Source organism: Ranitomeya variabilis, chromosome 3 (assembly GCF_051348905.1).
Source record: "Ranitomeya variabilis isolate aRanVar5 chromosome 3, aRanVar5.hap1, whole genome shotgun sequence".
NCBI lineage: Eukaryota > Metazoa > Chordata > Amphibia > Anura > Dendrobatidae > Ranitomeya > Ranitomeya variabilis.
The window spans coordinates 207,912,735-207,925,979 of record NC_135234.1 but is presented as its reverse complement, the minus strand read 5'-3'; the positions used below and the strand labels follow the sequence as shown (position 1 = coordinate 207,925,979).

Sequence of the window (13,245 nt, the reverse complement as noted above, 5' to 3'; positions counted from 1 at the left end):
GTTGATTGTCTGTCAGAACTTGAATGAATCGAATATGCCTGATATGCTTGTAGATTGTGAGCCTTCGCGGGCAGGGTCCTCTCCTCCTGTACCAGTTGTGACCTGTATTGTTTAAGATTATTGTACTTGTTTTTATTATGTATACCCCTCCTCACATGTAAATCGCCATGGAATAAATGGCGCTATAATAATAAATAATAATATTCTCTTTATATGGGCTGGTCAATAATTATTGCTGCGCAGAGAAAACTTAAAAGGGGTTACATCAGAGTTACTACTCTTCAGTCTCAGAACTGGTGTGAATCCCAAAGTTCCAATACTGAGATGCTATCCCTCTATTATTTGGGAATACTCCTTTCATGAAACCTTTTCTTCTCACAGGTTCCTCTACTGTAGATCTCCTCATTTACCAGACTCTCTGCTACACCACTGATGACCTGGAGGAGCTCGGTGTATCTGACTTTGTGCTCAAACTCTGTGGTCTGGAGGAGTTCCTGCAGAAGTAAGTCAATAATGCTGGGGTGCAGAATCTGTATATAATTCTACAGTATATGATTTTTTAAGCTTGTTCTTGCAAACGCAAAGGGTAACGCGGGTTCCCTTATTTAATAGACTTAAAGGAGAGTTCCAATCTTCTGTCTTTAGAAGGAGGTTGCGCTCCTGAAAATTGACAATTCGGCAGAGTGCCATGCCATACTGCTGGTCCCAACTGTTCGTTTTTCCATGCTGTTAGCACAGGCAGCTTTGCTTTTGCAGTATGGGAGAAGCGCAGGGGGGCTGAGACCCGGTACGCTTGAGAGTGGTGCTTGCAGGCTTTAAAGGGAAGCTGCCACCAGCTTTTAGCTACCGTATCTGATCAGGAGCAGCATAATGTAGAAAAAGAGACCCTGATTCCAGCAATGTGTCACTTAATTTACTGGGTGACACAATTAGAGCTTTTAGATGCATTAGGGCTCAGAAAGCTAACCCTGATTACACCACAGCTTTCTGTGTAAAATGTCTATTGACAGTGAGCTGCTTATCAGAGGAGGGGGTGTGGTCTGACCACTTCTCACGTGAGCACCAGTCCTGGCACTGATAATGTCCTGGTGATAAAACCTTTATTATATGGAAACAGCACACAGCCTATTGAGGGACACATCTCTGAAATCTGTGTCTCCGCCTGTACATTATGCTGTCCTCAGATTACAGAGCAAAAACCTGCTGACTGACAGATCCCCTTTAAAGCATAGAGTCTGCAAGTGCCAATCGCTCCTTGCCTAGTTGACTGGCCACTCTGAGGTTGCAGGGTGGCTAGTAATCTATTCCACGAGCTGTAAGCTCGTATTGTTCGGATTATAAGGCGCACTTTTGTCCCCCCAAATTTTGGGGGAAAGTGGGGGATGCGTCTTATAATCCGAATCTGTGTGCTGTGCTGTAGAGGAGGGAGGCGGCTCTAGAGTGGTGTCAGGGGGCTGGGGTGGGCTGGCTGTGGGCTGCAGAGAGAGCAGGAGGTCCTGTGCTCCCGCTCATTAGCCTCATGTAATATTCACTGCACCCGCTGTCCATCACCTCGGTGCTGAACCTGTGCTGAGTTGATTCACAGGGGAGCAGAGAAAATTACATTTGCCTGCATCTCCCCCCCTCCCCTCATGGATATGGCCCCCGGTCACTATACGCCCCCTGTGCTGCTGGCAGGCACATGATAAAATAACAAACACTTAGCTCACCTGATGATGGCTCCAGTGCTCACAGCTCCTCGGTTGCGCTTCCTGTGTCTGTCCTGACATCCGATCATGTGATCGGCACAGCACAGTGATGACATGACTATGCCCAGGTCACATGATCCGATGCCTGGGAAACAGGAAGCACAACCGAGGGGCGGTGAGCACGGAGCCATCATCGGAAGGTGAGTTAAGTGTTTGTTATTTTATCATGTGCCTGCCAGCAGCACGGGGGGGGGGGGGTTTGCCTGCCAGCAGCACAGGGGGGGAAGCGTGCGTCTCCCAGCAGCACGGGGGGGGGGGGAGCATGCGTCTGCCAGCAGCACGGGGGGGGGGGGGTGGCATGTGTCTGCCAGCAGCACAGGGGGGGAAGCATGTGTCTGCCAGCAGCACGGGGAGGGGGAAGCATGTGTCCGCCAGCAGCACGGGGGGGGGGGGGGAAGCATGTGTCTGCCAGCAGCACAGGAAGGGGGGAAGCATGTGTCTGACAGCAGCACAGGGGGGGAAGCATGTGTCTGCCAGCAGCACAGGGGGGGAAGCATGTGTCTGCCAGCAGCACGGGGGGGAAGCATGTGTCTGCCAGCAGCACGGGGGGGAATGTCCCTGCCAGCAGCACAAGGGGACATATTGTGACTAGGGGGGCATGTGCCTGCCAGCACAGGGGGGCATATAGTGACCCAGGGGGGCATGTGCCTGCCAGCAGTACAGAGGGGCATGTCCCTGCCAGCAGCACAAGAGGACATATAGTGACCCAGAGGGGGCATGTGTCTGCCAGCAGCACAGGGGGGCATATAGTGACCAGGGGGGCATGTGTCTGCCAGCAGCACAGGGGGGCATATAGTGACCAGAGGGGCATGTGCCTGACAGCAGCACAGGAGGGCATGTGCTAGCACAAGGATGGGGGTTATATAGATACCAGGATGAGGGACATAGGATTTGTAAGACGGACACTGGCATTATAAGACAGACCCCCATTTAACATAAAAAATTATTTCTTTCTCTTTTTCTTCACCAAATTTGAGGGTGGGTCTTATAATCAGGTGCATCTCATAAAGCGAAAAATACTTTTCTTTCATTTTAAACCATTTTCCAAACTTGATTCAATCCCTTGGAAGACCATTACTTCAGAGAAGAGTAAAGGTCATAAAGTAACTGTGTGTGTGTAGCAGATTGCTATATTTGGTACGTATTGGTCTATATTTGAACCTATTTCGGCTTTTGAATATGTGTAAAAGTGACACCACCCTTATATTGTCATGGCTGGTCGTCTCAGGATGCAGAAGGTGCTGCGATTAAGGGAACTGTTGCTGGTACCCTGCCCAGTTTCTGCACTAGATAAACTTCCACTGTAGATCGTACTGTGATATAGGTTTATTCTCTCATGTTCAGCTTCCTGTCTGGCTACATTGAATTTTTATTAAACGCATAAAAGGGTGTCTTCTTCATTCTGTACTTACTGTCTCACTAATTATGGGAGATAATAGTGTCGCCCTATGCACCATATTAGAATACATCCTAAACTGGTGCCACCCCTTAGTACTTGTTTAATTGCACACAAGTATATGTGGCTTTCAGAAATGGTGATTATGTCCACTATATTCATTGACTGACCAGAGTATATAGCTGCTAGAAAGACTTGTCTTGCTCTAGAGTAGCTGTCTAGATTTAAATGAGCCCTTTGTAATTCCTAATCTACCCTGTGGGGGAGCTGTGGGGAGATGGAACACTTACTGCCGGGTTTCCACATAGATTACAACAGCTCACTGAGAGTCCAGTGACAGGACACTTTTAAAGCAAATTATTGTCAAATCAGAGAACCACTTTAGCTGAATTTTATACAAGTCTGACAATTAAAAGTTTTGATAAAAAAAATCACTCAAAAAGAAAAAAATCAAGTAATCACTTTTTCTTGTTGTTTTTCTTTCCGGGTATCTGGTATTTAATGTTTTTGCTGAACTGGCATTATTATAGCCATGCGTTTGTCATTGCTCTAACAGGGATGCTGTCCTACCAACCATAAAGTCTGTTTAGATAAAAGATACCAGGAACTGCCTCCATAAATGAGCAGCTCGGACTCCTTCTTTTATATTATTTTTCTTTCCTGTTCAGATAATTAGATGTTTGTAGTTCAAATAAAAGATAGAAGAAGTATCTGGTCTTAAATATTGATCCTGAAATATAACAATACAGGAGAAGGTCAGGGAACACACGTATGACCCTGTTCTCCTAGCAGGGCTGTATTCAGATTCACTTTAAGAATCCCATTTCAGAATTAAGATTAAGAAATTCTGGATAGTGAGTAATGCACTTTCAGAACTGCATACTCAAGTGAAGAGTTGCCAAAAGAGCATTGTGTTTCATGGACATCCCGCTAATTTTAGTGCAAAAGTCTGCAGTCACTGTGTGTGGCTGCAGACTTGGGAATCCTCACAGCACGTGCTCTAAGAATTCCCTGTTGTCTGGAGCTGCCGATTACCATTTGACCGCAAGTATATAATATGCATACTTCTGGCCACATTCCGACTAGATGTGCACAGCCTCCCTCTATCACTTGTATTGAGCGAAGCTGGTCATGTCTAGTTGGAATGTGACTGGGAGAATGCAATTGCTGTCAAATGATCGCCCGCTTCAGACATTGTAAAATGAGTTACTGCAGACTTTCTTGCCAAACCTGGACAACTCCTGTAAGTTCATGAAGCAGATTATTTGGGATCAGTTTTTGGTTGGGGACCCTTCTAGCAAAAGAGAATTGGACATCTGTTGTAAAACTAACCAGCTTTGTTTAGGTTTTCTATCTTTGTGATCAGGAGCTCTGTTCTTTTTGTAGGATAAGTGATATTTTCTGGGTTTCACTTACAGGGAACAACCCCTAGGAAGTCATGAATACATCCAGCAATGTAGAAAGTTCGACACTGATGTCAAGCTTCAGCTGATGAAGAAAGTGACTGTGCGGGGAGATCTTGCAAGAACGGTAAAGCTGATGGATTTAAACAATTTTTTTTTTTATATATATAAAACATTCTAATCCCTGTATCAGTTAACACCCATTTACAACACGCAGATTGCCCACTGAGCTTTTACATTGGAACACATTTCCAATTAAAGTGGTGGTTGCAGTGTGGGTGGAACTCGCATGTGGGGCATTTATGGCATGTCTTATCAGTATGTGCCAGATAAAAACACTCTTTCAACTTTGTTAAAAGCAAGTGTCATAGTATTTAAATTTGAAGGTAGACTTAAGTCCCAGAGAAAGGCAAAAACCCTATGAGACGGACACTAATGGCTCCATATTAGGGGAAAAATGTCTTCCTGACTCCACAAACGCCAGTGAGACTAGTTTCCTGGGTCAAAGCACCATAGCAGAATCTATTACCCATAACCTGTTATGTTTTTCAAAAAAGGCATCCAGACCCTCCTTGAGATTTAGTAGTGAATCACTCATTACAATTTACAACATCTTATGGCAGAGCGTTCCATAGTCTCACTGCTCTTACAGTAAAGAATCCGCATCTGTGATTATGATTAAACCTTCTTTCCTTGGCTGTAGAGGAGCCTCTCTTGTCACCGTCACATGCCTAGATGTAACAAGATCATTAGAAAGATGTCTGTGCTGTCCCCTCATATATTCGTACATTGTAATTAGATCCCCCTTAAACCTTAATTTTTCTAATAACCTATCTTGGTATTGCCATCCACCCATTCCCTAAATAACCTGTCGCTCTTCTGTGTACCAGCTCAAGTTCATCTATGTTCTTCTTATACACCAGAGCTCAAAACGTAAAAGAGATGGTGCCATATTGTTCTGCCGGACTCTAAATGGCCATATTGGACAGAAGCAAATCACTTTGAGTGTTTGTCGCTCATGCTTACATTTGAGCTTCCGATATAGGCAACGTGTTCTAAATGTGAAAAGCCCATCTTCATGTGACTTGTGCTTGCTGTGCAGGGCTGAGAGTCATTTTTATATTTGGTTGGGTCATGCCCTAAAGTGCTCCCCTTCTTGGTGGTGGAGCTGTTTCTGCATGACTCCAATGTACAAGATCTTATATAACATCAAATGCTCCTACAACTTTGAAAAAGTACGGGGCAGATGGTTGGAGGTGACAGATTTTGCATTTACATGTATTAGTGGGAAATATTGCTATTAAAGAGCAACTGTCATAAATCACTAGTAATCGTGAAAATCAGAAACTTTGTAATATATTAGAGAAATACGCTTCTGCCTCTTCTCAGACTGATCTTTGATTTTCAAAATTCTCCATTCATGGGTAAAATGTGTCTTCAGTGAATACAGATTTTCCCACTGCTGAGATAGGACATGACAGTTAGTGCTCATAAAATTCTATGGAGAACTGTAACTGTTATTTCAGGGGAACTTGCAACCCGTCTGTGTCTCTCTAGCTCCTCCCTTCTCCATAGAATTTTAAAGGCACCAACTGTCATCTATTATCGTAATGGGAAAATATAGATTCACTTACTGCAGATTTTACCCATGAATTCAGAGTGGAAGGTCAGTCCAGAGGAGAAAGATGCACATGTTGCTGAAAATATATATTACATGGTTGCTTATTTTCTTGTGACTATTCTTTTTTGAAATAAAATCTAAAACGACGGGTACTCTTTAAGTTTGGTTATTTGGACTTTGGGTGCTTCCCCTATGCCTGTTGTGAGGGATGGGTGTTGGTGAGGCTGATGGTTCAGTGTCAGTGGTTGTTTCTGTCATTAGTGTTCCGAATTCCCAGATTTCTGTACGTCCATGATTGTTGGCACATATGACTGTATTAATGACTTAGAATTCCTCCTGTCAAAAGATTTAGTTTACTGAATCGTTAGCTTTGGCGACCTCCAGAATTCCATGGTCGTTTATATGATGTGTTTGTAAATGAATCTCGGACACGTGTGAACAGTATAACGGTTGTTTTTTTTATATCTAAGCTGCATAAATCAAATTTTTTTTTTTTTTTTTTTAAATTAATATGGGTGCAGCAATCAGGCGTTAATTGAAACTCGTGTACGCAATAACCATTCTCCTCCTCCAGGCCAGTGATGTCCAGAGTCCATCTACTCTTAACCTTCATATTCACCTTCAGGAGAGACCTGTCAAACAGACCATCACCAGGTATGAGATATAAGGCATTGCAGTGCCCCTTCTACAAGAACCAGATAGATGTTTTCAATCATTTTTAGGCATATATGAAATATGATTTATATTTATGATTAATTTCATCCTAGGCTTATAAATCGGTGGTGACTGGTGTGTAGTCTTACCGTAGGGCTCTGCTTATTGTTTCCTTTGGTGTGAGAAGTTCCAGGTTTCCATCACAGGATCTGTCTATGCAGCTAATATGTTTTTTCCTTCTCAGACAGGCTCTGTCTCTGCTCTTTGACACATTCCAAAATGAGGTGGATGAATTTGTTGCATCCGAGGTTTGTACGTCTTCACTTTCTAGTAACACATCTTCATCCTTACTATTTTGTAAGATTTCTGAGGTACTGTACATAGAGACAGATCATTCCAAGTCCCTAATAATCCTGTTATATGTCTAGATGTTCATTGAAGATATTTGGAATGAAAGAAATAGGGAGAGACCGGTCAGTCTAGTCTGAGGCACGTCCCAGGTGGCTTCTCTCAACCCTGCTCCCCTAGTCCTCTGTGAAGAACCAAGTAGGAGTAATCCGCACCAAAAAATATATAAAAGTCAGTTTATATCAAGCCATTAAAAATAGGTTTGTGCATTAAAAAGAAAAAAGGGGTATCCAAAGTAGAAAGCTTACACGTTTTGGACATACAAGTACTTCTAGGTATTTTTTTGATGGTGGATTACCCCTACTGGATTAATCTCTACTTGTTTGTCGGGGATACCGGCCCCGACACATCAGAGTACCAGTGCTGTAATTATATTATATACAGTACATTGCCTTCGATTTTCGGTCAGCGGATGTTTTACAACCTTTTTCCCTAGTCATCCGGGACAGTTTCACTAAAAACGTACTGATAGGTTTATGTGGAACTTAGTGTGGGATCCCCAATGGAAGCAGTGTCCGATGTGAGGACAATCTCTATTACCCTGAAGAATAAGTTTGCACTTAATAATTCAATAAAATATCTAAAAATAAAATATCACTGCAATGTTAAAGGGGTTGTCCATTTTTGGGGACAATTTTTTTTAATTTAAATTCATGTATTTGGGCTAGAAATGATTTTTGCATTGGGTTTTATGATAAATGTTGCACCGTTCGGCTTTTACTGCCTCTTTGTTTTCCTGTACATGCAATTTCGATGTGGTCTGAGGTCATAAATCAGCTGAGAGCAGGTCAGAAAAGACAGATAAGAGTTTCAAACGCTCCAGTTAAGGTACCGTCACACTAAGCGATGCTGCAGCGATACAGACAACGATCCCGATCGCTGCAGCGTCGCTGGAGAGCTGTCACACAGACCACTCTCCAGCGACCAACGATGCCGAGGTCCCTGGGTAACCAGGGTAAACATCGGGTTGCTAAGCGCAGGGCCGCGCTTAGTAACCCGATGTTTACCCTGGTTACCAGTGTAAAATGTAAAAAAACAAACAGTACATACTCACCTTCGCGTCCCCCGGCGTCCGCTTCCTGCACTGACTGAGTGCCGGCCCTAACAGCAGAGCGGTGACGTCACCGCTGTGCTGTGCTTTCACTTTACGGCCGGCGCTCAGTCAGTGCAGGAAGCGGACGGCGGGGGACGCGAAGGTGAGTATGTACTGTTTGTTTTTTTACATTTTACACTGGTAACCAGGGTAAACATCGGGTTACTAAGCGCGGCCCTGCGCTTAGTAACCCGATATTTACCCTGGTTACCATTGTAAAACATCGCTGGTATCGTTGCTTTTGCTGTCAAACACAACGATACACGGCGATCTGACGACCAAATAAAGTTCTGAACTTTAATCAACGACCAGCGATATCACAGCAGGATCCTGATCGCTGCTGCGTGTCAAACACAACGCTATCCAGGACGCTGCAACGTCACGGATCGCTAGCGATATCGTTTAGTGTGACGGTACCTTAAGACTGTCAAAATGTTTTCATTCATTCTGTAGCCAGCAAATAAAACTGAAACACAAAGACTATGAAAGGGAAATGCTGCAATTTTATAAATCCCAATTGTAAAATTGATTTGTAGCCCCAAATATATGTTTTTAAATTAAAAAAAAAAAAAAAGAAATCCCCAATGGTGCAGAACCCTATTAACTCATACAAAACATATCTATATATATATATGAGGCATCGTGATTACTCACTAATCCCGCCCCCTGCACAGTAGCTTCGCCCCCCCACCACATCACCACACATAATCCTGCCCCCACCCCATTACCACACACAATCCTGCCCCCAGCACATTACCACACAATCCCGCCCCCACCACATTACCACACACAATCCCGCCCCCCCACCACATTACCACACACAATCCCGCTTCCACCATATTACCACACACAATCCCACACCCCCACCACATTACCACAAATAATCCCGCTCCCACCACATTCACACATAATCCCGCCCCCCACCACATTACCACACACAATCCCGCCCCCACCACATTACCACACACAATCTCGCCCCCCCACCACATTACCACACATAATCCTGCCCCCCACCACATTACCACACACAATCCCGCCCCCCCACCACATTACCACATTACCACACATAATCCTGCCCCCCACCACATTACCACACACAATCCCGCCCCCCCACCACATTACCACACACAATCCCGCCCCCCCACCACATTACCACACACAATCCCGCTCCCCCACCACATTACCACACATAATCCCGCCCCCCACCACATTACCACACATAATCCCGCCCCTCACCACATTACCACACACAATCCTGCCCCCACCACATTACCACACATAATCCCGCCCCCCACCACATTACCACACATAATCCCGCCCCCCACCACATTACCACACATAATCCTGCCACCACCACATTACCACACACAATCCTGCCCCCCACCACATTACCACACATAATCCCGCCCCCCCACATTACCACACGAGGCTCCGTCCCTGCACATTACCACACAAGGCTCCGTCCCCACACATTACCAAACAATGCTCCGTCCCCCCACATTACCACACGAAGCTCTGTCCCCACACATTACCACACGAGGCTCTGTCTTCACACATTACCACACGAGGCTCTGTCTTCACACATTACCACACGAGGCTCCGTCCCCACACATTACCACACGAGGCTCCGTCCCCACACATTACCACACGAGGCTCCGTCCCCACACATTACCACACGAGGCTCCGTCCTCACACATTACCACACGAGGCTCTGTCCCCACACATTACCACACGAGGCTCTGTCTTCACACATTACCACACGAGGCTCTGTCTTCACACATTACCACACGAGGCTCTGTCTTCACACATTACCACACGAGGCTCTCCGTCCTCACACATTACCACACGAGGCTCCGTCCCCACACATTACCACACGAGGCTCCGTCCTCACACATTAACACACGAATCCAGTTTGCTTTTGATTTTACACTGTGAATAAAATGTATTAGTATTATTCTGATTTTTAATTATTATTATTGTTGTTAATAACTTCATTTTAAGTTAATTTACCACCTTCGTAAGCGCTATTGAATGTTGTCATTATTTACTTTAGTTTAATCACTAGCAGCGTTAATTAGATAGCAATGAGCATGCCGAGCGTTAGCTGGCTGGAAACCGCTAGTATGATTAATAAAAGGCTACCTAGAAATGTTGCAATGTCTGGATCACCACATCATGGACGCAGAACTTATGCCAATTCTTCAGTACTGTAACTTTGGTCGTACTTTCCATTATTTTCTCCCTTTTTTTACTTTATAGTCTGATTACCATTTACGAGCTGAAAGAGTGGTACAGTCTGTGAAAGCTATCTGCAATGCTTTAGCCTCTGTGGAGACCCCGGAAATTAGCATTGCCCTCAATCAGCTTCCTCCTTGCCCATCCAGAGTCCAGATCAAAACCAATAAGGTACAGAATACTAAACCTGAAGTAAAACATGTTGTTAAGGTCGGTTACGGGTGCAGGAGATGTACGTGCTTGATCTACCATATTTTCTTTATCCATAGCTTTCATTTCTATAGGGATTTATTTAAAGCGTTTTCCACCAAAAAAAAGGTTAATTTTAATCAGTAGATCTTGAAATAATAATAACTTCCACAATTGGATGTGTTTAAATATAATATTCCTGTGCTGAGATAATCTTATAAATGTGCTCCTGCTGTGCACTGTGTAATGGCTGTGTCTGACCGTCCAGGAACATGGTCTGATCATACCACAGCTCCTGGGCAGGGGAGCAAGCAAAAGAGAGTATAAAGACATTATAGCATGCGATCCAGCTGATTCTTTGTGTCAGGTAAAACATTTCCCTGCCTGTTTTTAAACAAGGTTTTCCTTCAAAGAAAGAATTATTTGTGATCCTGTGCTTTAATGTCGGTATAATTTTTTTTGCTTCTTTCCCCCCTGCCCAGGAGCTGTGGTATGATCAGACCATGTCCCTGTAAGGTCAGACACGGCCATTACACAGTACACAGCATTTATAAGATTATCTCCGCACAGGAACATTCCATTTAAACACATTCAGTTGTGGAACTTATTATTATTCCAAGATCTATTGATTAAAATGAACTTTTGTTTGGGGGAAAGCCACTTTAAATTCAAGATCTGTTCAGCATTAGAGATTTTGTAATGGAGAATCTCCTGTGGTTGTAGCCAGACCATGACCTATGTTATTTTACTAATTCAGGTAACAGACCATATTCAGTATAGTTCCTCAGCTAGGAACTTGCTGGCATAATTGATTACTAATTGTATTGTTATTTTTATCGTGGTTGCTTAATAAAAGTATTTTTATATTTGATCGTTTTTTTTCCCTTTTTGCAGGACCCCAACTTTCTGGCCAAAAAAGAGAACAGAGGTAATAAGTCTATGCTATGCTATTGTCCACTTGTAGCAGTTAAACAGGCCCAATTGTCACTCATGTGTGTAGTAGCCTAAACAATAGGAATATCAACAATGTTTTAAAGGGCTTGAATTGAAATGAAAAAATGTCTGCATTCTAACACATAGGGCTCTGTTCACATCTGTGTTGTGGTTTTCCCTATAAGTACCTAGTTTGTCTTCTAACTGCACCAGATGCAAAGGATCCCATCGACTTATAAGGGTCTGCTGAAGTATCCATCCTTTCGCAGACCACATAGCCTGTGGCACAGATGGGAACTTTATCTTACATGTTATTCATCCCATCATTCTAATAACCAGATGAGAATTAGATCTTTGTCAAATCTGATAGTGTAGAGTGTAGGTGTTCCTCTCAGAACTTGTCCCTTGGGTTGACGTCTCTTGATCAGATGACCCACCTTCTTCTTAGCCTATCCATGGCTTATAGGCTGCAGTGCTAGGGTTTGGGATTTATGTTCAACCAAGGGAATCACCTTTGTAGAGTTTGTATGTTCTTCTTCCTATGTTTTTCCATGGAGTACGTCTTTAACCACTTAACCATCTATGACCACCAGGGAAGCATGCCTTTACCACTGCATTACCATAGAACACCAAGGGGAAGTCAATATTAGTGTGAATTTGTTTCATATTTTTCTGTTGCCAAACCTAGGATGCAACTTTTAGTCTGAAAAATATGGAGTTATCCTTAAGGGATTCAGTCACTAGGCTTTTGCTATGTAAGAGCACTATAATGTGGATGCAGAAAACCATTTTAAGCAGACCACCCCTTGCGGAGGAAACCATCTCTTCGGCCTGGTACTATTTTACACAACATGTTGTCTCGACCTGTATTTTAATTTAAAGTATATAATTAAAGTTCAAGAAGTGATTGTTAGAGGTTATTGTTAAGCAAAGCTATAATTATTATCATGCAGTTCTCCATTATTCTATCAGAAATGATGGACAGTAATTATTTAACTTTTCCATACTAACCTCTTTGATGAAGAAATCCCTGTAAACCATTTCTTTGAAACTGCATGCCTCGTATATATAGTTATCTTAAGCATCACAGACTTGTTTTACGTAAGTTAAGTTTATTGCTGTGTCAGTCTTGTTTGGTGTACACTATAAATTGCTATCTGACTCTACTATTAATTTTAATGTGTTTACCCAATAAGACTCATGCATCAAAGTGACCAGCATATCATGAGAGCAATCACTATTCTAAAAGTACAGGGTGGGCCATTTATATGGATACACCTAAATAAAATGGGAATAATCGGTGATATCAACTTCCTGTTTGTGGCACATTAGTATATGGGAGATGGGAAACTTTTCAAGATGGGTGGTGACCATGGCGGCCATTTTGAAGTCAGCCATTTTGGATCCAACTTTATTTTTTCCAATGGGAAGAGGGTCATGTGACACATCAAACTTATTGAGAATTTCACAAGAAAAAACAATGGTGTGCTTGGTTGTAACGTAACTTTATTCTTTCATGAGTTTACAAGTTTATGACCACTTATAAAATGTGTTCAAAGTGCTGC

General features: G+C 43.3%; 1 protein-coding gene across 2 annotated transcripts in view; it reads left to right on the top strand.

Annotated features, from left to right (window-relative positions):
• Positions 1 to 13,245, top strand: part of PIK3C2B (phosphatidylinositol-4-phosphate 3-kinase catalytic subunit type 2 beta) — a 146,719-nt gene that overhangs the window by 60,240 nt on the left and 73,234 nt on the right. For both annotated transcript variants that reach the window (XM_077295051.1, XM_077295052.1), the window contains 6 exons: positions 382 to 502; positions 4,563 to 4,674; positions 6,743 to 6,822; positions 7,067 to 7,130; positions 10,583 to 10,729; positions 11,642 to 11,675. In XM_077295051.1, the coding sequence (XP_077151166.1) occupies positions 382 to 502; positions 4,563 to 4,674; positions 6,743 to 6,822; positions 7,067 to 7,130; positions 10,583 to 10,729; positions 11,642 to 11,675 (558 nt within the window). The remainder of the gene's footprint in view (positions 1 to 381; positions 503 to 4,562; positions 4,675 to 6,742; positions 6,823 to 7,066; positions 7,131 to 10,582; positions 10,730 to 11,641; positions 11,676 to 13,245) is intronic.